Below are 23,629 nucleotides of genomic sequence, written 5' to 3'. Positions count from 1 at the left end.
CCTTTAGGTAACCCTTTAGTTAAGATGTCAGCAACTTGTTCCTTGGTCGGGATGTAGGGGATACAAATTATACCACTATCAAGCTTTTTCTTGATAAAGTGTTTGTCAACTTCAACATGCTTTGTTCTATCGTGAAGAACTGGATTGTGTGCAATTGAAATGGCATCCTTGTTATCACAATAGACCTTTATAGTAGGAGAAACAATCACTTTTAACTCTTCAAGGAGTTTTTTTAACCACATAACTTCACATATGCCATTGGCTAGAGCTCTGAACTCTGCTTCGGCGCTGCTCCTTGCCACTACGTTTTGTTTCTTACTCCGCCAAGTGACTAAGTTTCCTCCAATAAATGTGCAATACCCTGAAGTAGATCGTCTATCAATGGTGCTACCTGCCCAATCGGCATCAGTATACACTTCCACATTCAACTGATCTCGTTTCTTGAACATAAGTCCTCTGCCCGATGAACCATTTAAGTACCTTAAAATTTTGTTTACGGCATCAAAGTGTTCCCATCTAGGAGAGTGCATGAACTCGCTTATCATGCTAACCGCAAAGGTTATATCAGGGCGAGTATGAGACAAATAAATTAGTCTTCCTACCAGCCTTTGATATCTCTCTCTATCAACCACATTCTCAGGTTTGACTTCCTCTAACTTCAGGTTAGCTTCAAGTGGAGTATCAGCCGCTTTACACCCAAGTTGTCCCGTCTCTTTGAGTAATTCAAGAACATATTTTCGCTGATTCACAAATATTCCTTCTCTTGACCTAGCAAACTCCATTCCGAGAAAGTGTTTCAAAGTTCCCAAGTCTTTAACTTCAAAACTTTCAGCGAGTTTCTGTTTAGTCTTTCCAATTCTTCAAAGTCATCACCTGTCAAAACTATATCATCAACATATACAATTAAGACATCAATTTGCCCTTTTTTACTGTGTTTATAAAACATAGTATGGTCTGCCTGACTCTGATAATACCCTTGAGCTTTCACGGCCTTTAAAAACCGTTCAAACCAAGCCCTCGGTGACTGTTTTAAACCATATAGAGACTTTCTGAGTCTACACATGTTGTTCTGATCATACTTTCTTTGAAACCCAGGTGGTAGGATCATGAACACCTCTTCTTCCAAGTCTCCATTCAAGAATGCATTTTTTATGTCCAACTGGTGTAATTGTCAATTCAAATTTACAGCCAATGATAACAAGACTCGAATAGAATGTATTTTTGCTACAGGGGCGAACGTCTCCTGATAGTCAATGCCGTAGGTTTGCGTAAATCCCTTTGCCACAAGACGTGCTTTGTATCGCTCCACACTTCCATCTGCTTTACACTTAATATTGAACAACCAACGACATCCAACAGTCTTTTTTTCCTTTGGGCAAGTCAACGATCTCCCATGTTTTATTTTTTTCAAGTGCATTCATTTCTTCCAACACTGCCGATTTCCAATTTTGATCATCTAGTGCTTCCTGAATATTTCTTGGAACAAATAAGTGAGATATATTTGAAGTAAAAGCTTTATGATTGGGACAAAGTTTTTCATATGACAAGTACTTGGCAATCGGGTGTTGGGTGCAACTTCGAGTTCCTTTTTTAATGGCTATGGGAACATCAATATCTGACTTATTGGGGGTAATAGCAGGCAAAGTAGAGTTTAATTTACCTTGAATATTCAGTGAGTCATTACTCGGGTCCTCTGGTTGGCCATGCCCAGTTGCAACAGTAGGCAATTTATTTCTTTGACAAGTTTTTTTTTCTGCTATAAACTAGAAGTTTAGGATTTAATTGTTGCTGGTGAGGACTAGGAACCTGTTTTTTTATTTCTGGAATATCATTTCCTTGGCCAAAAATTTCACCATTCAAGGTACTGTCATGTGAGACAATAGGTATGGGTAGAGAATTTTAGGTAGAAGTCTTCCAAAAAAAATTTCATCATCCTTCTCCCCCTGAAGAAATTTTTTTTGAAAATAAGGCTGGTCTTCAACAAAAGTAACATCCATACTGACAAAATATTTTCTTGTTATAGGGTTGAAACATTTGAAACCTTTTTTATGCGGAGCATAACCAACAAAAATACACTTCTCCGCACGAGAATCCAATTTAGACCTAAATCTACTAGTTAGATGAACAAAATCAGTGCATCCAAATACTTTTAATGGAATGTCAGAATAAATACGAGTGTTGGGAAAAATTGATTTTAGACAATTCAGAGGTGTCACATGGTTAAGGACTCGAGTAGGCATTCTATTAATTAAATAAGATGTCGTTAAGACCGCATCTCCCCATCTATCAACTTAGCACTGCCAATCATCTTCCCCGAGCTCTGTTCCTAAAATTCACAGTGAGATTCAAAGAAAATAACAAGACAGTTAGAGTCTTTGGACAATTTACTGACTGACAAAAGGTTACAATTGAGCTTAGGAACATGAAGTACAGATTTAAGACTGATATCATTGGACAGTTGAACTAAACCTTTACCTGCTATGGGAGAATAAGAACCGTCAGCTATCCTAACCTTTTTTGAACCAGAACACGGAGAGTAAGTTTGAAAAAAATGGGGAGAATTTGTCATGTGATCAGATGCTCCTGAATCAATTATCCAAGGAGCATCGAGAGATTTGGAACGACAAGTATAGGCTTTAAAGTGGTTACCTTTTTGAGCCAATGAAGTATTAGGACTACCAGATGATGTTGAATTGGATTTCAATAGTTTCAGAAGATAATCCACTTGATCTTTGTTGAACGGATGAACCACTGCTTCATGAGCCGTTGGGTTTCGATTGAATCTGCCCTTTTGTTTACTTTTCCAATTTGCTGGTCTACCATGAATTTTCCAGCAAGTTTCACGAGTGTGATAAGGTTTTTCACAGACATCACAGTAAACAGAAGGTTTTTCATCTCTTTTCTGGCCTGCATTTGCCTCACATGTAACAAGGGCAAAAGTCTTCATATTTACAGCTCCTGTTGATACTTTCTTTCCAAGCATCACAAGTCTGCGACTTTCCTCTCATCGAACTTCAAAAAAAACCTCACCAATTGATGGCAGTGGTTGACGCCCAATGATTCTGCCTCGCACTTCATCAAATTCAGCATTTAGCCCAATAAGAAATGTAAAAATCCGATTGTCTTCTACCATTTTCTTGTAGTGTTTGCCATCCTCGGGTGATTTCCACTCATAGCTACTGAATAAATCAAGATCTTGCCACAAATGTTTCAATGAATTAAAATATTTTGTGACATTATCTTCACCTTGGCGAATCTGTCCAAGTTTCAGCGTTAATTCATAAACTTGAGACTGATTTCCTAAATCAGAATACATCTGATTTACATTGTCCCAAAGTTCTTGAGCCGTATGATAACACATATAATTGACACTTATGTCTTCAGCCATTGAATTGACCAGCCATGTCATGACCATCGAGTTTTTTGCATCCCAAGTGGCGTAGGAAGACTCATCGGGCTTTGGTTTCTTTTTTTCTCCAGTCAGGTAGTCGATTTTCCCTTTACCTCGGATATACATCCTTACAGATTGGGACCAGCGTAGAAAGTTTTCCCCATTCAGTCGTGTAACTCCCCGATTTTATCTTAATTGACTTTATTTGTGATAATCGAAGATTCCAGAGTTCAAGAGCCGACTTGTTTTTGATCAGGGTCCTTTTTGCAAATTTCGGAAATTTGAGGGACTAAAACGTAATTTTGGACTTAAATAGATATTTAAGCATAAGTTGACCCATTATTTCACTTCTTCATCCCCTCCAACATCTCTCTCCTCCATTGAATACGCCCAAGCGACTTCCAAGCTTTTCAAATTTCATCCCGAGCTCGATCCGTCCGTTGGAATTTAATCCTGAAGGCAGATTAGCGATCACGGCAGCGAGAGCTCCGTTATATCGTAAGTATTTCTCCGATCAGATCCGTTCTTTTTTTAGGATTTTGTTAGAATCGATTGAGTTGCGAGTATGTTGTTTTTGGCAGAGTTTTGATCGTTTATTCTTTGTCGGTTTTGAAATAGAGCGTCGTTCGAATTTGTTATGATTTTTTGGAAACCATTTTAAAAAAGAGGATTTTTAGATTTGTTGGGTTTGAGCTTTTGTTGTTGTTTGGGCATTGTATTGAGCTGATATCGTTGTTATGATGCTGTCTGCGATTCCGGTTTAATTAGAATATAGCCGTTATGCCGCCGATTTGAAATTGGGATTTTGAACCGTTTTGAGTCGATGATATTTGGCTATTGATCTTGATTGTCATTGTTGATCTTCTCTTACCTCCGTACAGATTCGTTCGAAGGCCGTTGAGTTGTGAGATTTCAGGAGTTGAATCGCTTTGAAGATTGTAGCCGGTATGGTATCGATTTCTTATATTCGATTGAGAAAGTTTGATGGAATCTTGTTTGAGGAATCATTGTTGTTTCCAGGTTTGGAGCATCGACGTTTGAGAAAAGGTATAAGATGACTTAGACTGAAATGGAACGAGTGACTCAAATCCGACTTGATTCGAGTGTTCCGAAAAATCACATAATTGCATGTTATTTGCTTTTACTCGAATTTAGTTGATTGAGTTATGTTTGCATTGCATTCATCTTGAGCTAAGAATCCTTGATTTCAGTGGGCAGAACGACCCTTTTATGTTAGACGTTTTGGGGGCTATAATGTGAGTGGCCTGGGTGTAGCCGTTTCACCTAGTGCTAGCATACTCCTTATAGTCGCACCAAAGTCTAGAGGATGGAGATACATGGCACCACCTCGATCGAAAGAGTCGGTGATTTGTTTACGTGATCTCATCCTTGGGATCCCAAAAGCAAAAGCAGCAATGTTGTGATTATCCGAACTTGATAATCCAAGAGTTTTAAAGACATGCATTTCTTTTTGATTTGTCTTGAAATTGCATGGTTGATATTTGAATATCTGGAAGTTGATGTATTTCGATTTGAAATGCTTATTTCATATTGCATGCTAGTCTTTTTTACTGGGAATATCATTCTCATCGGATTATCCGGCTGTTGTCTTTGTTTGTATGTATACTTGGCAACAGGTGGGGCAGGATCGAGTCAGAGATGACAGGGATAAAACGAGAATGAAGAATAGAAGTGGGACTTCGAGTTAGAATTGGAAATGCATGTCAATCTAGTTTATGTTTTGAAAGCAGGTTTAGAACTCGAGCATTGTTGAATATTAGAATTGATTATGAATGATGAATATTGAAGTTTTTATGTTGATTACATGTTGTTGGATTCGGAATTGAGCATATTAGATTGAGTTGAATTGTTGATTTGAGATTTGAAACATGTTCAGTTTTCTGGAAAAATTCTGATCCCAGGGTGCGCTCGATCCTATGATTTTATAGGATCGAGCGCGACACTTATTATTTTCTCGACAGAGAGTTCAGAAATATGGTGCGCTCGATCCTGGAATTTTCTAGGATCGAGCGCGGCACTGTTCACTAGAAATAATTTTTTTTTATTTGGTGTCTTATCTCTTGGCCTTTGAATGATTATCGATAGGATTAAATCTTGATTAGATGATTAGAATCGGGGTCTCACATTAAGTGGTATCAGAGAGATAAGATTCTTGGACTGAATTTAGAAGTGAGCGGGGTAGATCGAGTCCGCATGAATTGAATTCTCGCATGTTATTGAGTTATTTAAATTGATTTGTTTAAATACCATGCGAGCATGGTTTATTAATTGAGAATTATTTGAATTACATGACTATGTGATTTATTTATAAAGCATGAATTATTTGAGATATGAACTGTAATTCACCTGTATCCGGAATTTTGAGAGATTGCAAGGACATCGAATTGCAGCGATTGAGATATCTTGTGTCCTAACCTTTGATTATCAGATGGGTCCTCGACGAGTTATTAACAGGAACCCACCGCCAGTTACTCCACCGAATGAGCAAGCTAGTACCGAAACTGTTCAGATGGATGCTACAGCGACGCCGATGGAAACCTTGCTGAAGAGGTTCCAGTCGTTTAATCCACCGTTGTTGTTGGGTACAGAGAATCCAGTTGACTGTGAGAGTTGGTTGGATGATGTTGATCAGTTTTTTGATTCCCTTGACTATTCTGATGACCGCAGAACTAGGTTGGTCATTCATCAGCTTCGTGATGTTGCTAAGAACTGGTGAATCACGACCAAGAGATCCATGAAAAACCGAGGTACACCTATTAACTGAAATCTGTTTAAGTCTGATTTTTATAAGCGGTTTTTCCCAGTTTCGTACCGGAAGGACAAGGGAGCCGAGTTTGCAAATCTGAGGCAAGGGAATTTGAACATTGAGGAGTACGTAGCCAAGTTTGATAGCTTGTTGCGTTTTGCACCTCACATTGCCGACAATGAAGAAGCTAAAGCCGACCAGTTCATTAATGGTCTGAACCCTGATATCTTCACACCGGTAAACACTGCTAGGCCAGATAATTTTGCGGATGCCATGAATCATGCAAAAGGAGCTGAAGCAGGTTTGTGGAGACAGAGAGGAGCTCAGTTTGTGCCTCAGCAGCAGCAAGGACAGCTCCAGGCACAACCTTCTCAATATCAGAACCAACCGTCCGAATACCAAAATCAATCTTTTCATATTCAGAATCAACCACCGAGTTCTGAAGGTGGTAGCAGTGGAGGTAATAGGAAGGATTACTATCTTCCGAGGGGGAAGCAGTTTAAGAAGCACAGAGGCAGTTCTTCGAGCTCTAGTGGCTCGAGGCAGTATGGATCGGGACAAAGTTCGAGTCAGTCAGGCATGTCTTGTGCCAATTGCGGAGGGCGTCACTCCAGTGATCAGTGTAGAGGTATTTTTGGAAGCTGTCATATCTGTAACCAGGCGGGGCACTTTGCAAGAACGTGTCCTCAGCGTGTCCCTGAGCAAGCTCAGAGTGGAAGTTCTTCGAGACAGACAGCTCAGCCTCAGCAGCAAGCACCTACTGTCCACTCTTTCCAACCTCAGCAGCAGATTAGGCAGGAAGGTAATCAGTATGTGAACCAGCCTCCCAGACAGCAGGCACGAGTTTTTGCTCTGTCTGAGGATCCGCAGACTCAGGTTGCACCCGATATTGACAGATCAGGTAACGTTCGATTTTGGTTTTCCATTCTTATTGGACTATTAGATACTGGCAAGTCTCTTTCTTTCTTATTGAAGAATTTTTTTAGTGTTTATCGTGCTCCTTAAATTTTGTTGAGTCGTTTGAATTGACGAACACTCAATTAGTGTTGTTAATCTTTCCATTAACCGGATCTTTCAGAAGTTTTAGTGGAAGCTATGAATTCTTATCGATGATTTCTTATCTGTTGGAATAAGAATTGTACTGATCTTTCAGAGCTTTTGAGGATTTTATAGCAGATTTTGTGTCGAACAGTTGTATGCTATTCTTCGATGTCTGAATTTTGTTTGGATCGAGTTGTCTTCCTCGATTTTATGATTTGGTGATGGAATTTTTGTCGACCAGCGCTCCGGTATACTGATTTCGATGCTGATGATCTTTCAGTACTTGGTATTCTTCTTATCGAGATCTTGGGAGGTATTATTATTCAGAGGAATCGTGCTCTAGTCTAGACATCGAGACAGGGAAGACGCTCGAGACTCAATGTCTGAATCTGGACTTTGAGCTCGCAGCGATCTTATTGATTAGAATATATGTTATCTATTGTCTTATGAGGATATTTACGTGATCTTTTCTAATCTTAAGAGTTGGAATATTTTCTTTCGCAGACGGAACTGATCTGAAGGCAGATAAGAGGATTAGATTGTATGATATTTCTGACTGCGAATCTTTATCTGAGGAATTGTATGCAACAACTGATGTTTTGAGCTGATCTTATTTTATCTACTACCTATTTTTTTGATGGATTTGCCGTGTTTTCCCTACAGAGTGATTCTTAGACATGATCAGATGTTAGATTTCTGTCAGAAATTTTGTCAGATAGTATGTTTTGGCTGAAGTCTGTCAGTTTAGATAGAGATCTTTGATGCACTCGTTCTTTCGGCAAGGACTTCGATGATATTTTGTTGTCTAATTTCAACTTATTCAGTTCGATATCCTCAGAACGACGGACAGCCAGATCAGACGAGTCGAACTTTAGATGTTATGCCTTGAGTTGGAACCAGAGATGTTTTGGATTGTGACTGAGCAGATGAGGATTATGCCGACGAGAATGAGTCGAATTTTGATTGGCGGACTTGAAGGAGTATTTGAGAGACGCAGTTCGCGTTGGAACCATGTTTGATTTTGAGGACAAAATCTTTTCTAAGAGGGGGAGAATTGTAACGCCACGATTTTATCTTAATTGACTTTATTTGAGATAATCGGAGATTCCAGAGTTCAAGAGCCAACTTGTTTTTTATCAGGGTCCTTTTTACAAATTTCAGAAATTTGAGGGACTAAAACGCAATTTTGGACTTAAATAGATATTTAAGCATAAGTTGACCCATTCTTTCACTTCTTCATCCCCTCCAACGTCTCCCTCCTCCATTGAAGATGCCCAAGCGACTTCCAAGCTTTCCAGATTTCATCCCGAGCTCGATCCGTCCGTTGAAATTTAATTCTGAAGGCAGATTAGCGATCACGACAGCAAGAGCTCCGTTAGATCGTAATTATTTCTCCGATCAGATCCGTTCTTTTTTTTATGATGTTGTTAGAATCGATTGAGTTGCGAGTATGTTGTTCTTGGCAGAGTTTTGATCGTTTATTCTCTGTCGGTTTTGAAATAGAGCGTCGTTCGGATTTTTTATGATTTTTTGGAAGCCATTTCGAAAATGAGGATTTTTAGATTTGTTGGGTTTGAGCTTTTGTTGTTGTTTGGGCATTGTATTGAGCTGATATCGTTGTTATGATGATGTCTGCGATTCCGGATTAATTAGAATATAGTCTTTATGCCGCCGGTTTGAAATTGGGATTTTGAACCGTTTTGAGTCGATGATATTTGGCTATTGAGTTTGATCGTCATTATTGATCTTCTCTTACCTCCGTACAGATTCGTTCGAATTCCGTTGAGTTGTGAGATTTCAGGAGTTGAATCACTTTGAAGATTGTAGCCGGTATAGTATCGATTTCTTTTATTCGATTGAGAAAGTTTGATGAAATCTTGTTTGAGGAATCGTTGTTGTTTCCAGGTTTGGAGCATCGACGTTTGAGAAAAGGTATAAGATGACTTAGACTGGAATGGAACGAGTGACCCGAATCTGACTTGATTCGAGTGTTCTGAAGAATCACATACTTGCATGTTATTTGCTTTTACTCGAATTTAGCTGATTGAGTTATGTTTGCATTGCATTCATCTTGAGCTAAGAATCCTTGATTTCAGCGGGCAGGACGACCATTTTATGTTAGACGTTTTGAGGGCTATATTGTGAGTGGCCTGGGTGTAGCCGTTTCACCTAGTGCTAGCATACTCCTTATAGTCGCACCAAAGTCTAGAGGATGGAGATACGTGGCACCACCTCGATCGGGAGAGTCGATGAGTTGTTTACGTGATCTCATCCTCGGGATCCCAAAAGCAAAAGCAGCAATGTTGTGATTATCCAGACTTGATAATCCAAGAGTTTTAAAGACATGCATTTCATTTTGATTTGTCTTGAAATTGCATGGTTGATATTTGAATATCTGAAAGTTGATGTATTTCGATTTGAAATGCTTATTTCATATTGCATGCTAGTCTCTTTTACTGGGAATATCATTCTCACCGGACTATCCGGCTGTTGTCTTTGTTTGTATGTGTACTTGGCAACAGGTGGGGCAGGATCGAGCCAGAGACGACAGGGATAGAAAGAGAATGAAGAATAGAAGTGGGACTTCGAGTTAGAATTGGAAATGCATGCCAATCTAGTTTATGTTTTGAAAGCAGGTTTAGAACTCGAGCGTTGTTGAATATTAGAATAGATTATGAATGATGAATATTGAAGTTTTTATGTTGATTACATGTTGTTGGATTCGGAATTGAGCATATTAGATTGAGTTGAATTGTTGATTTGAGATTTGAAACATGTTCAGTTTTCTGGAAAAATTCTGATCCTAGGGTGCGCTCGATCCTATGATTTTATAGGATCAAGCGCGGCACTTATTATTTTCTCGGCAGAGAGTTCAGGAATATGGTGCGCTCGATCCTGGAATTTTCTAGGATCGAGCGCGGCACTGTTCACTAGAAATAATTTTTTTTTTATTTGGTGTCTTATCTCTTGGCCTTTGAATGATTATCGATAGGATTAACTCTTGATTAGATGATTAGAATAGGGGTCTCATAAGTCAAATAGTTGTAATTTGGACCGAGTGCTGGTCAGAGAACGGGACTCGAGTTTCAGCAGCTTTAGTTTGGTGCACTGTAGATGAAGACCCAGAGTCAGTTTCCTACATGGTGAGCAAAGGCAAAGGCTTGGGCTATGAGCCGAGGTGCCAAAGGGGAAGGGGTGAGACACGCAGGCTGGGCGACGAAGGCAGTGTAGTCGCAATCACAAACACTGCGATGGGTTGAGCGGTGGAGGACAAAAAACGAGGCAGAGAAGGATGGGCTTTTAAGAATTGGGCCTTTCTTTTTCCCTCAGCATCGTTTTTGTCTCTGATACCATCTAGAAAAAGATGATTCTGCCTTAATAAATATAACTGAGTACAAAACTCTTTAATAGAGTTTACAAGGAAAACCCTAAAGGAAACAAATCTATACATAATTAAAGGACTAATCAAATCCCTAAAAAACAGGGCCTATTTAAACTAAAAAATCTTCTATACAACTGACAATATTCTATTCAACAGTTGTTCATTGAGTTTTACACTCAAGCACAAAAAAGAAAGAAATGGGATTCGCTTGTATACTATATTATCTGAGCCGGCTTTGTATTCTCGGATTAGAGATGCTCAGATATATGATGTTAAGACTCAGCGTTTGGCACGTCTAGCCAATGGAGTTAATACATCTGGATTCCATTATCAGTTAGATGGTTTATTATGCTTATCGAATCGAGTGGTTGTACCTGATGTTGCGGAGCTCGGGAATGATATTATTTCTCAAGCTCACAAGAGTCGATTGTCAGTTCATCCTGGAAGCATGAAAATGTATAAGGACTTGCGAACTAGATTCTGGTGGAAAGGGATGAAGCGGAGTGTATATCAGTTTGTTTCGAGATGTTTGGTTTGTCAATAGGTCAAGACTGAACATCGATAACCAGGTGGATTACTGCAAAACCTTGAGATTCCCGATTGGAAGTGAGAGCACGTGACTATGGATTTTGTCACCCACTTTCCTATAACTTCACGTCAGTGTGACGCTATCTAAGTCATTGTTGACCGTTTGACGAAATCAGCACATTTCCTTCCTTACAACCGGGAGTATTCTTATGATCGCATGGCACGCTTATACATCCAAGAGATAGTGCGATTGCATGGAATTCCAGTGAGCATAGTCAGTGATAGAGACCCGTGATTTACCTTACGTTTCTGGGGTAGTTTTCAACAGGCGTTGGGTACCACTATGAGTTTGAGCACTGCATATCATCCGGAGACTGATGGGAAGTCAGAACGGATGATTCGTACGTTGGAGGATATGCTACGTTCTTCTGTCATGGATTTTGGTTTGTCTTGGCAAGATCAGTTACCTTTGATCGAATTTACCTACAATAACAGTTATCATCGTAGTATTGATATGACACCTTTCGAGGCATTGTATGGTCGACGATGTCATACTCCGTTATTCTAGGATGAGATAGAGAACGACAAGTCGAGGGTCCTGAGTTGGTGCAGCAGATTGTAGACAATGTAGATTTAATCAAGCGGAGGATCAAAGCTGCTCAAGATCGACAAGCCAGTTGTGCTAATATTCACCGCAGGCCACTTCAGTTCGAGCCTGATGAATATGTGTTTTAGCGAGTATTACCTTTCAGGAAGGTTATGAGATTCGGTGTGAAAGGCAAGTTGTCACCTCGTTTCATTGGGCCTTTCCAGATACTGGAGAAGATTTTAGATGTTGCTTATCGTTTGGTGTTACCGCCATATCTTTCCAGTATACATGATGTTTTCCATGTGTCATTACTTCGACAGTACATAGCTGATGAATCTCATATTATCCAGCCTACTGATGTTCAGCTAGAGTCAGATCTATCGTATGTTGAACGACCACTCCGTATCCTAGACAGGAAGGAGAAAGTTCTTCGGAATAAGACTATACCACTTGTGATGGTACAGTGGCAGCGCCGAGGCATTGAAGAAGCAACTTGGAAAACCGAGATCCATATACGAGCAGAATATCCTGAGTTGTTTGCTTTGTAATTTTGATTACCATGTAAAGATGTAATTACAGTTGTTGTAATAATACATGGTTTGATGTTTCATATTGTTATCTTGATTTGTCTTTAGATTTTATTTCGTGGACGAAATATCTAAAGGTGGGGAGAATGTAGTAACCCAGAATCCATTTTAAGATAATAATATGTTAAATATGATTAAGGGATTGTAATTAACCAATTCCAGGGTTTAATCAAACTTCAAAATTACCAGATAGATCGCTACATATAAATGTAGTAGCCAAGTTCCACTTTACATGCTATGATATGGCATATAATTTTAAAAATGGCAAAACATGATTAAGAGTTCCTTATTTGGTGAAAATAAGTGGAAAATCAGCTCCGAAACATCCGAAAATGGTAGGAAGGATCCCAGGGGTCTCGGACATTTCGGAGGCATCGAAATGAGTTCGGACCATCCGAACTCAGATACCAAGTTCGGACCATCCGAACCCAGCACTTAGGAGGCTCCGAACCTAGTCAAGTTTGGAGGCTCCGAACCCATTTCGTAGGATTCGAACTCCCTCAGACAACAATGCTAGATGACTAATCCACGATTTTTTACAAGTTCCGTACATGCAGGTTCGGAGGCTCCGAACTCCAACAGATTTTTGGCTATAATTAGGGCTCTTCGGAGTCATAATTTGATACGAATTCCCGAGTTTCCTTCTTTAGTTATATAGTGTGAGTTATACACTTGAGGGCCCTATCGGTTATTATAAAGGTTCTGGAATAACCAAGGTGTGGTTATAGTCATCCGGGACTAGCAACTCCATAGGGATTACTACGGACGAAGATATGGTCCGGGAATATATTTAAGTTTTTGGAGTACTTATTAGCTTAGTTAAGGCTTATAGAACTTGTGTGGTGATACGATGAACTTTTGAATATAGGCTTGAAACCTAGGATCCTACTAGACTTGAACTAGCCTAGAGGTACGTACACATTGACTGAGATTGCCAGCGAGTATACATGTTTATATTTTTCATTTATTTGGCATTATTATGTGGCATGATGTATGTTTTACCGCTTTCTATACTCATATATCATGTGCACATACACGTTGAGTTTATACCTTGATATACCTGATTATAGAGCCGCTCAGCTCTATACTCGATAGTCTGTCACTGAGAGTACCACGACGCCGGGGACATGTATGTCTGACTACTCTGGTGTACTAGACGAGTGTGGTTGCACCCAGAGATTGATCCGTGCGGTGGCAGCACTCATGTGGAGCCGGTACTGAGCATGACTTTTCAGATGATCCTTTACCAGTCATCATGTTGCATGCATCATATATATATGTTTACTCATGTTTATGTACTGGGCGTTAGCGCTCACGTCCTAGTTATTATCTTGGACACCCTATTCCACGGGACAAGTCGCAGGATGGACGGAGCCGGTAGCTCAAGGCAGGACTAGGGAGCCAGAGCTTTTCAGGGGATTTTATACAGCATGATTTATTTATATGTATAAATGTTTTAGACAGTTTTTTTAATCTTTTCGATATGGTTGTAACACTTCAGTATTAAGCCTGGATATGTTTTACTAAGCTGATATGTAAATTATGGATTATGTTTCCGCACGTTTTACTCTGTTAAGCATTCTTGCTTTATTAAGTTTAATGCATTTTATTAGTTGTCAGTTAGTAGGTGATTCAATGCAGGTCCACTACAAATAGAAAGTTTAAATCTTTTCACGTGGGACAAGTCACATTTCTCTGCTACACATTAATTGGACCTTAACACCAATCGTAATTAATTAATTACTCATTAATCCGAAATCAATTTTGAGCAAATTAATATTCCAAAATTATATACTCGAAATTTAGATTTTAATTTTCAAATCAATTTGTAATTTTATCGAACGAATAATATTCGATTAATTTTTGAAATTTAATTGATCTCAACATTTCCAACAAGTATAGCACCAAAATGCTTTGTTAAGAGCATGTTCAAGGACGTGAGAAAGTTGGTGTGGTCAAGTTGGTAACTTGATCGCATGATGATATCAGCGTTGATAACTTCATTGTACGTTTCTACAATGGTGTGGTGATGTTGTAGTGGTGATATTGAAATATTATTATTTTTAATCTATTAAATAATATTTTTAAGGGAAAATACTTTTTTTGGTCCAATAACTTTACTCATTTTGGGTTTTGGTCCATTAAATGTTTCGATGTGGGTTATGGTACACTAACTTTTTATTTTCAGTGATTTTTGGTCCAACTGCATACGTGTCAACTTTTGATTGGTCCACGTCATCATCTTGGCCCAATCAGAAGTTGACACGTTTGCAGTTGGACCAAAAATACTGAAAATAAAAAGTTAGTGTACCAAAACCCACATCGAAAAAGTTAATGGACTAAAACCAAAATATAGACAAGTTATTGGACCAAAAAACTTATTTTTCCTATTTTTAAAACATAATAAAAATACAATTAACATATTAAAAATATACATAATTAAAAAATTTAAAAATTACATAATAAAAATGCACATAAATATAACAAATTAAATTTTTAAAAAAAAAACAATTTTAAAAGCACAAAATATTCCAAACTAAAAAATACACAAGAAAAAATGTACATCAATTAAAATAGACACAAGTAAATAAAAGTGGACAAGTTCCACAATGCATCCCCATGTAAATTTCAAATATGTTCGATCAGGTCTTTTTGAAGCTTGTGGTGCAATTCTCGGTTTTGAATACTGACACGTCGTTCTAGAAAAACGTTGAACTCTACAGTAGGATCTCTCGAAGGGACAACGTTTGGTGGGACATGTTCATCATCTCTAGCTGGAAAATCGTGATCTTCGAGTATATCCTCTCTTTCGTCCTCTACAATCATGTTATGTAAAATGATACATGTTTTCATTATATAATCTAGATCAATTGGATCCCACAAGCGAGATGAACCTCTCACTATATGTCAGCGTGCTTGAAGTACACCAAAGGCTCGCTCAACGTTTGGTGGCACATGTTCATCATCTCTAGCTGGAAAATCGTGATCTTCGAGTATATCCTCCCTTTCATCCTCCACAATCATTTTATGTAAAATGATACATGTTTTCATTATATAATCTAGATCAATTGGATCCCACAAGCGAGATGAACCTCTCACTATATGCCAGCGTGCTTGGAGTATACCAAAGGCTCGCTCAACATCTTTTCTCACCCCTTCTTGATATCGTGCAAAAATCCTATGTTTTTGCGAGAGGGGTAGAGAGATAGTTTTGACAAAGGCAGCCCAAGATGGATAAATACCATCGGCGAGATAGTATCACATGTTGTATTCATTCTCGTTCACCTCAAATTGCACTAGAGGGGCTTCTTCCTTTGCAAGATTTAAGAACAAGTTGGACCTCTCCAGTACGTTGATGTCGTTGTTGCATCCTGGTACGCCGAAATATGCATGTCAAATCCATAAATCTTTTGATGCAACCGCTTGTAGTATGATCGAAGGTTTTTTTATGTCCACTTTGATATTGCCCTGACCAAGCTGCCGGACAATTTTTCCAAGCCCAATGCATGCAATCAATGCTTCCAAGCATCCCGGGAAATCCTCTTCTAGCATTTTTAGCATTTAGCCGAGCAACGTCCTCAGATGTTGGTTGCCTCAAATATTATTCAGAAAATATATCATACATCCCCCTGCAAAATGTTTTCAAACACTCCAACGTTGTCGATAAACCTATCCTCAAATATTCATCAACAGCATCACCTGCAACATCATATGCAAGCATTCGGACAGCAGCCGTAATCTTTTGTAGTGATGAAAACCCGAGTTTACCGGTTGTGTCCCTCCGTTGGACAAAGTAAGGCACATTGGTCTGTATATCTTCCACAATTTTAAAAAACAAAGGTCTTCTCATACGGAATCGCCTTCGAAAATCATGCTTGCTGTAGACGGGACTTTCAGCGAAGTAATCTTTAAATAATCTTTGAGCCCCGGCAACACGTTTTCGATTTTTTTATTTCCGTTTGTAGCCATGTAGGCGACTTGAATCCCCCGATTGAAGCGTATAGACGTTCATTATTAATTTTTGGGTTATTGAACGTGGTGGAGAGATAAAGTCGTCCATCATCGGATCGTTTAACATAATTTCATCGTCCGATGATGAAAAACTCATGTATGCCATGAAAAATATTGAAGATTGAGTGTGTGAATATGTATAAACAAAGTGGAGAATGTGTGTAAAATGAAATGAAAATGAGTATATTTACATGAAATTTCATAGATTTTGAAAATTATGGCCGTTTGTACTTTTTAATAATATTTTTAAAAAATTCAGAATTCTTTTTTAATTTTTAATATATTTTTTTAAAAAAAAATAGGCTGGGATTGATCTGGCATATCATCCCAACCCTTCATTTTTTTTAGACTTACTTTTTCTTTTTTTTAAGATCAAAGGGCCAGATCTTTCTGGACCTTTGAAGACGAAAACTTCGGCGTGCGGTATCCTCGCGAGGTGGTGAAGTGGGCCGGTCAAGTGGGCTTGATCGCTCCACTTGACCGGCCCTTGGGGGTGATCTAATAATAAGAAATAGATCAAATGGTTAATTTAAAAAAAAAAAAAAAAGGGTAGAACAAAAAGTAAATAATTATGGTTTGACTCACCATCCATTGGGCCACTGCATTTGCAGATGTCATACTCCACGAGCTGTTTTATACAATTGGCAAGGCAATCATATAATATAACTAGTAGTCACATAAAAGCTGCAAACACTTGACGATAGTGACTAAGAAATTGCTCCACTCTTTCAAGGCAAAAAAATAAATAAATTTTACGTAATTTTTTTTAAAAAAAAAATGGATTTTGCCTTTATAATTTCAGAACTTGATCCCTTTGTGCATTGCCCATTAACAATTCCTTATTTCTTGATATGTCCGCACTTGAACCTTGGTGTTAACGCACAAATTTGTTTCTGCATATGTTGCATCTTTCTTGTTTTCCCATATTTATGATCGGAAACAAGCATCAGCATCAAAATCTTGTAACGCTGCAATAGAATATTTGGTTTTTCTTCCAAGAATGGCTTCGATGTCTAATATCCATCTCCTCCAACGATCAAAATCCTCCTCTTTCTACAAACAGCATGCCACAAATTCAATCGCATCAACAGCAAACAGAAGAACCCACGTGGCATTTTCACCTCCGTCAAAAAAGATAGAGGATACCAAACCAGTGATTTTTTCGAGCGCGCCTTTAACATTTGTCCGACTCAATGAAATATTGAAGCGCCATGATTCTCATAAATCTTGGATCACAAAAGCTGCAGCTGCTGATGCAGAGGGTCGTGAGATCGAGATTGCGAACGGGTTCGTGTTGTTTAAGACAATTTTCAGGCCATGTAATGAATGCCTTTTGAGCTCATAGTTCTTTGTATTTCAGGTCTGCTAAGCCTGGTAAGAGCTTTGCAGAGAGATTTCCGGCATTGGTTACAGGGTTCTTTTTCTTTACATGGTGAGCATGCTTTTGTCGTCTCGTAGTGTTCCTTTTTAACTTTTAACAAAAGAATAGAAAAGGTTTCTAACAACACATTAAAAAATAAAAGATAACTATACTGTTTACTTCTAATGATGCAGGTATTTCTTGAATGTCATATTCAATATATTGAACAAGAAGGTCTATAATTACTTCCCATATCCATAGTAAGTTGTCAGCTTGTATTTGCTTTCTACACACGGTTTTAAATTATAATCACACCAGACTGCTAGGAAAACCGATATCCGGCAAGGAATTGCTCGTTCGATCCATGAATTCAACTCTCTTATTGGACTTAAGCTCCAAATGACAGCATGGGAAAAACTGGTGCTTAAAATATTGAATTGCGATTGAAAGTCATCCTAAGTAGGACGCTGTTGGGCAATGTTATGAGTCTCATATCAACTTCACAATGAACTACATAAATGATACTTAAAATTGAGAGATTTTTGTTCACTTACTATTATTTTTCCAAGTTGTGCTTTCCTAACTGTGTTGGTTTGAAAATTCCTCCTCTTCTGCAGTTTTGTTTCTGCTGTTCATCTTCTAGTCGGAGTGTCATACTGTCTGGTTAGCTGGGCCGTTGGCCTACCAAAACGTGCAGTGAGTTTCATCCTATAACATAGAACAACAAATTTTATTATTTCATAAATAAGAGTTCTTTGTTCAATTCAAGTTTATGACTGTCACAAGAGCAGCCAGTTGACAAGGAAATCTTGGGGATCCTTACTCCAGTGGCATTCTGTCATGCACTTGGACATGTAATGTCAAATGTCTCATTTGCAGCTGTTGCTGTGTCGTTCACGCATACCATTAAAGGTAAGAATATGACAGTACAAGTATTTTTAAGGATCTACTCTTCGGATCATCTAAACGGAATTGGTGATGTCTTCTTCCTTTAAAGTTTCGATTTCTTCCATTGATTGTGGTCTCCAATGATCTGTTCCAAAAAATATCAATAACAAGTTGCCTAAAAAGAAGGAAAGGAAATGTATAATAACACTTCAAAGACATAATGATAAAAAATAGTCATTAACGGTACTTTAGACTAACTGCATTCTTCACTGTTTCAACAGCCTTGGAGCCATTTTTTAATGCTGGTGCATCACAGTTTGTATTAGGTCACCAGATTCCGCTACCCCTATGGCTCTCGTTAGCCCCTGTTGTCATTGGTAAGCAAACAGTCATCAAAATTTTCAAGAACTGAATCCATTAAATTATTTTGACAGAATCTTACAAGAAATCATGAGGGTTCATTTAAGTAAACATGATTTATGATATCTGAAACTCTCTCTGCAGGTGTCTCAATGGCATCATTGACAGAACTTTCATTTAACTGGACTGGTTTCAGTAGTGCAATGATTTCAAATATTGCATTTACCTACAGAAGTATTTATTCGAAGAAAGCAATGGTAGATTCTATCATGAAGAAATTTATTACACATATTGGCAAGAAATTTCATCATTTGTCTCATTACGAAACCTTTTTATTGGAAATTCATGCATGTTGTAACAGACAGGAATGGACAGTACAAATGTCTATGCTTACACTTCAATAATAGCCCTCCTTTTCTGCCTCCCACCAGCAATATTTGTAAGTTTTCTTCAAACTTTTTACAGGAAATTCTTTGAAAACAGTTTATCGATTCCTTCTTTCTTTACTTTTTTCAGATCGAGGGTCCAAATCTGATGCAGTATGGATTCAAAGAAGCAATTGCTAAAGTTGGACTATATAAATTCTTGTCTGATCTCTTCTGGATTGGAATGTTCTACCATTTGTACAATCAGGTTAGCAAGATCTACTATTATTTGATCTCTGAATTATATGGGTCAATGAATTGGATATCGGAAATTCGGTACCTACAACAGGTCAATGTGATTCAACAGTATATGATCTCATTGATTTCAAAGACAGATTCAGATATTTTGATAAGAAGGGCATCTTTAGTGTATTTTGAGGGAGGAAAACTCGAAATCCAGTGAATTTTTATTTATTGTTTACTGTAAAGAGAAGAGAAGTGGTATTTTGGTCTTGGGTACCACAGTATACAATGTGATCCAATGTTTCACAATCCCGAGTCCAAGTTCCCAACCAGAATTTTCATAATCAGTGTTTCACAAATACACAAGTAACTGGTACCTGTTTCATTTGAAAATCGCAGGTAGCTACTAACACATTGGAACGTGTTGCACCGCTTACGCATGCAGTCGGAAATGTGTTGAAGCGAGTCTTTGTGATTGGATTCTCCATTGTTGTATTTGGTAAGTACACCTGCTCTTCTTGCATTTTGATATCCAACGACAAACTTGAGATTAGGCTAACCGCTAAACACAGCAGGCTCAGTCTATTTCTTATCTGTGATCAGTTGGTGAAAATGATTAACTCAGGTAACTAGAAAAGTCAATCATATAACTTTCTAAACGCTCAAAAAAATTCCTAACTCACTCAGAGTATTCTATCATACAACTTCATAAGCAATTTAAAACTTGTCTAACTGTCTGCTGTTAGATTCTGCTTTTACTTGGCTCCCAACTTTATTCGATGCTTTGGTGAAAAAAATCGGACAGGCAATAAGATCTCCACACAAACTGGGATTGGTACTGGAATAGCTATTGCTGGAGTTGCTATCTATTCATTGATCAAGGCAAACATGGAGGAGAAAAAAAGGGTAACACTAACACATGTTACGAAATATTTTATAGCTTTAAAAAACTCACGATCTTAGCCACTTATGAATCTTTGTACTTCTTTCAGAAAGCGGCTAAGACTCCTGCTTCGTAATGCAGCCATACAAGAATTCACACACAATTTTTCCGACAAAATTCACTCGCAATAAAGGAAATGCAGAATGGTCTACATAGACATTCAAGCATTTTCCCCTCGTCCAGAGGCTGACAGACTAATTCTTTGAGAAACATGGTCGGTTTCAAAAACATTTATGAAAACTCAGTGTATTCAACTGTTTTCACCGAATTTGTCGATGATTCGCAATTCACTTATCTTAATTAAGCTTTTTGGCCAAGCCTACAAACTTGACAGCTCCCCGGGGTTATAAATGCCAGAAACTGAAGATTACAGGCAACTTGTTCACTTTTAGTCTTCTACATATCTTTAAAGTATAAAAAGACATGGATCACTCATCTAGATGCATCAACTGGAGCAAGAACCTGAACTGATACATAAAACAAAGTTTAAGGAAGATGATAATATGACCACCTCAAACATTCAAAGAATAATTGCAAGTTCTACAAGAAGCTATTAATCCAAGGTACGGATGAAAAGGAGGCCTGCATGCGTTCTTTCTCAGGCCATACATCGCAGGTTTCAGCCTCATCATCAACTCAAACTTCGTGTTTTCCGGTAAGAAAAAGTTAAAGACAGCCGTTGTTTGGGCAGATTCCCCATTATCCAAGTCGGACAACAGTAAAATCAATGGCTATTCAAGAACAGGAGATCTATCGATTTAATTCTGATTAAAAAACAAACTCTATAATCGCACATATTCGACATCATTTGAAACTCATAACAAGCTACATTGATTGCCAAAAGCTTATATCAGGCCCGCCAACCAAAAATAACAGCAAGATTACGAATTTTATTCAAAATCTGACCTTCTCAATCTGCCTCTCAGCCCCAAGTACTTGATTAGCTGATCATCTCAAAAATGATTTACCCAATGATTCAAATACAGAAAGTAATGGGAAAAACCAGAAGAGAGGAACAACTGAAAATGCAGTGATTTGATTTCTCTTTGTTGAAAATGTATAAAGTTTTTGTCTGAAATTAGTTCATCGAGTATTCGAGTCTACGCATACACTTGTAAAAATATACTAGTGTCATAGTATCATTATTGTTTCACATTAAATATAATATTTTTTTTAGATGACGACAACACTCGGTTGTCCGAGCACTTGATCAACGGAGGAGTTTGTCGTCAGGCGATGATCAGTAAATCACACGGGATAAATCTGTTGGAAAAATGGGTTTTGAAGCTCGTTAACCCTCGAAAATTAATCGACATCACTCGTCCGATAAAATTGGAAATTGACTTGAGAATTAGAATCTAAGTTTCAAGTAAATAATTTTGGTATATTAGTTTGCTCAAAATCGATTTTGGGTGAATGATAAATTAATTATTTAGGCATGATAGGTATAAAGGAATGAGGTCTTTTTTTTTGACGTGGGAACCCGCAGCCGCTATCTTTCGGTGCGGTCTGAATAAACCCCGGACTAATGCAATAGCCTGCAAACTACGCTAGTCAGGTAAATCACACTAGGCAAGCTCATATCACATATGTTTGATATGACCCTTGGAATGAGAATGAGGTCATTCTCATGTACATTGAAATGATCATTCCATCCAAAAATTCCCACTCTCTCTTTATTTTTGTAAAATATTTTCTTCTATATTTAATTTATTTCTAACAATCTAACTATATATTATAATAATAATAATAATAATAATAATAATAATAATAACAATAACAATAATAATTAATATTACATATAAAACAACAAATTATTATATAATTATTTTCCTATTATGTATAATAATTATTATCAAGTATAAATCTTTATTGAGTTATTTGCACCAAAAACCCCTGTGAAATATTGAAAATGCACACTTCTCCCCTGTGAAATTTTAATAGGCATCTTCAACCCTGACCTTTTAAAAAATTAGCACACTCGTCTCTTCAGATGAGTGATTATTGCGCACGCGCCCCTCATGCGACTGGGCAAAGATTTTGATATTTTTTTTTGCACCAAATACCCCTGTGAAATATTAAAAATACATATTTAACCCCTGTGAAAATAATTTTTAAATATATTCAACCCATAATACACAATTTTTATTAAAATCTAATTATAAAATATTTAGCAAACATTTTTCGCTTTATTAATTTTATTTTTAATTTTAAATGTATTATGATTATATAATTGTTTTTTAAAAAAATATTATTAATTTATCTTTTTATCATTATTTTATTAAACTTTATTCTTGTTTCTAACTTCTCCATTAAAAATGCATTCATAAACAAGATTTAAATACCTAAAAGTACCAAAATATTAAATCAAAATGATAAGTGCATGATAAGTACCAAACATTTTTAATTTTATTTATTTTTATTTTTATTTTTAATTTTTTATTTTAAATTTATAATTAATTTATTTCTAAAAAAATTATTACTTTATTTCGTTATCATTATTTTATCAAATTACTTCGTGTTTTCAACTTCTCCATTAAACATGATTCATAAATAAGGATTTAAATATCTAAAAACACCAAAATATTAAACCAAATGATAAGTTCATGAATGTTACTTTTTCGATTTAGATATATATAAGCATGTTATTTTTTATTATTTATTACAAATTGGGCAATACATATTCTCGACAAATTTAAATTTTGGTTTAATAATATATAGTCCTAAATCAAAAAAGCAATATGTTTGAACTTATCAGTTTAGTTCAATATTTTGGTACTTGAAATTATTTAAATACTTATTTATGAATGCATGTTTAATGGAAAAATTGAAAATACGAAGTAAGTTTAATAAAATAATGATAACAGGATAAAGTAATAATATATTTTAGAAAATAATTAATTAATGATAATACATTTAAAATAAAAAAAATTAAAAATTAATAAAACAAAAAAATGTTTGCTAAATATTTATAATTGGATTTTATTAAAAATTATGTATTATAGGTTGAATATATTTAAAAATTATTTTCACAGGGGTCAAATATGCATTTTTAATATTTTACATGGGTATTTGGTGCAAAAAAAAATATCAAAATCTTTGTCCAGTCGCATAAAGGGCGCGTGCACAACAATCACTCATCTGAAGAGGCGAGTGTGCTAATTTTTTAAAAGA

At 37.0% G+C, this 23,629-nt stretch overlaps 2 protein-coding genes and 1 long non-coding RNA gene across 6 annotated transcripts; 1 reads left to right on the top strand and 2 right to left on the bottom strand.

Moving 5' to 3' along the window:
• Positions 1 to 15,192: 15,192 nt before the first annotated feature.
• Positions 15,193 to 16,135, bottom strand: LOC140873927 (uncharacterized). The gene is made up of 3 exons (XM_073277210.1): positions 15,955 to 16,135; positions 15,548 to 15,656; positions 15,193 to 15,463 (listed from the first exon to the last, which is right to left on the bottom strand). Exons 1-3 carry the CDS (start codon positions 16,133 to 16,135, stop codon positions 15,193 to 15,195), a joined length of 561 nt encoding a protein of 186 aa, XP_073133311.1.
• A 999-nt stretch (positions 16,136 to 17,134) lies between these two features.
• LOC140881559 (triose phosphate/phosphate translocator, chloroplastic-like) lies at positions 17,135 to 21,270 on the top strand. 3 transcript variants are annotated; one of them, XM_073286986.1, is made up of 12 exons: positions 17,135 to 17,583; positions 17,657 to 17,728; positions 17,851 to 17,916; positions 18,274 to 18,352; positions 18,448 to 18,568; positions 18,826 to 18,921; positions 19,049 to 19,161; positions 19,266 to 19,343; positions 19,421 to 19,537; positions 19,912 to 20,011; positions 20,318 to 20,418; positions 20,505 to 21,270. In XM_073286986.1, the coding sequence occupies exons 1-12, from the start codon at positions 17,297 to 17,299 to the stop codon at positions 20,529 to 20,531; spliced, it is 1,257 nt and encodes a 418-aa protein (XP_073143087.1). In that variant the 5' UTR covers positions 17,135 to 17,296; the 3' UTR covers positions 20,532 to 21,270. The 3 variants fall into 3 exon arrangements, with proteins under 3 accessions (XP_073143087.1, XP_073143072.1, XP_073143079.1); XM_073286971.1 differs by having other exon boundaries at positions 20,318 to 21,270; XM_073286978.1 differs by lacking the exon at positions 20,505 to 21,270 and having other exon boundaries at positions 19,912 to 20,442.
• LOC140881574 (uncharacterized) lies at positions 17,917 to 21,493 on the bottom strand. 2 transcript variants are annotated; one of them, XR_012150012.1, is made up of 5 exons: positions 21,362 to 21,493; positions 19,890 to 20,105; positions 18,480 to 18,689; positions 18,211 to 18,364; positions 17,917 to 18,123 (listed from the first exon to the last, which is right to left on the bottom strand). It is a non-coding gene; the product is annotated as an uncharacterized lncRNA (long non-coding RNA). The 2 variants fall into 2 exon arrangements; XR_012150013.1 differs by lacking the exons at positions 17,917 to 18,123; positions 18,211 to 18,364 and having other exon boundaries at positions 18,653 to 18,909.
• Between the last annotated feature and the right edge of the window lie 2,136 nt (positions 21,494 to 23,629).

Source organism: Henckelia pumila, chromosome 1 (assembly GCF_033568475.1).
Source record: "Henckelia pumila isolate YLH828 chromosome 1, ASM3356847v2, whole genome shotgun sequence".
In the NCBI taxonomy this organism is placed as follows: Eukaryota; Viridiplantae; Streptophyta; class Magnoliopsida; order Lamiales; family Gesneriaceae; genus Henckelia; species Henckelia pumila.
The sequence above is the reverse complement of the archived record's forward strand: the minus strand, read 5'-3'. Positions and strand labels throughout refer to the sequence as shown.

Excerpts from the sequence above, each read along its gene's own strand:
- LOC140873927 (XM_073277210.1), bottom strand. The coding sequence starts at position 16,135 with ATGAGAAGACCTTTGTTTTTTAAAATTGTGGAAGATATACAGACCAAT. Across the intron at positions 15,657-15,954 it reads TGATGAATATTTGAGGATAG|GATGCAACAACGACATCAAC; the intron begins GTTTATCGACAA and ends TCGGCGTACCAG. Across the intron at positions 15,464-15,547 it reads AACGAGAATGAATACAACAT|GATTTTTGCACGATATCAAG; the intron begins GTGATACTATCT and ends GCAAAAACATAG.
- LOC140881559 (XM_073286971.1), top strand. The coding sequence starts at position 17,297 with ATGGCTTCGATGTCTAATATCCATCTCCTCCAACGATCAAAATCCTCC. Across the intron at positions 17,584-17,656 it reads GAGATCGAGATTGCGAACGG|GTCTGCTAAGCCTGGTAAGA; the intron begins GTTCGTGTTGTT and ends TTTGTATTTCAG. Across the intron at positions 20,012-20,317 it reads ATTCTCCATTGTTGTATTTG|GCAATAAGATCTCCACACAA; the intron begins GTAAGTACACCT and ends AAAATCGGACAG.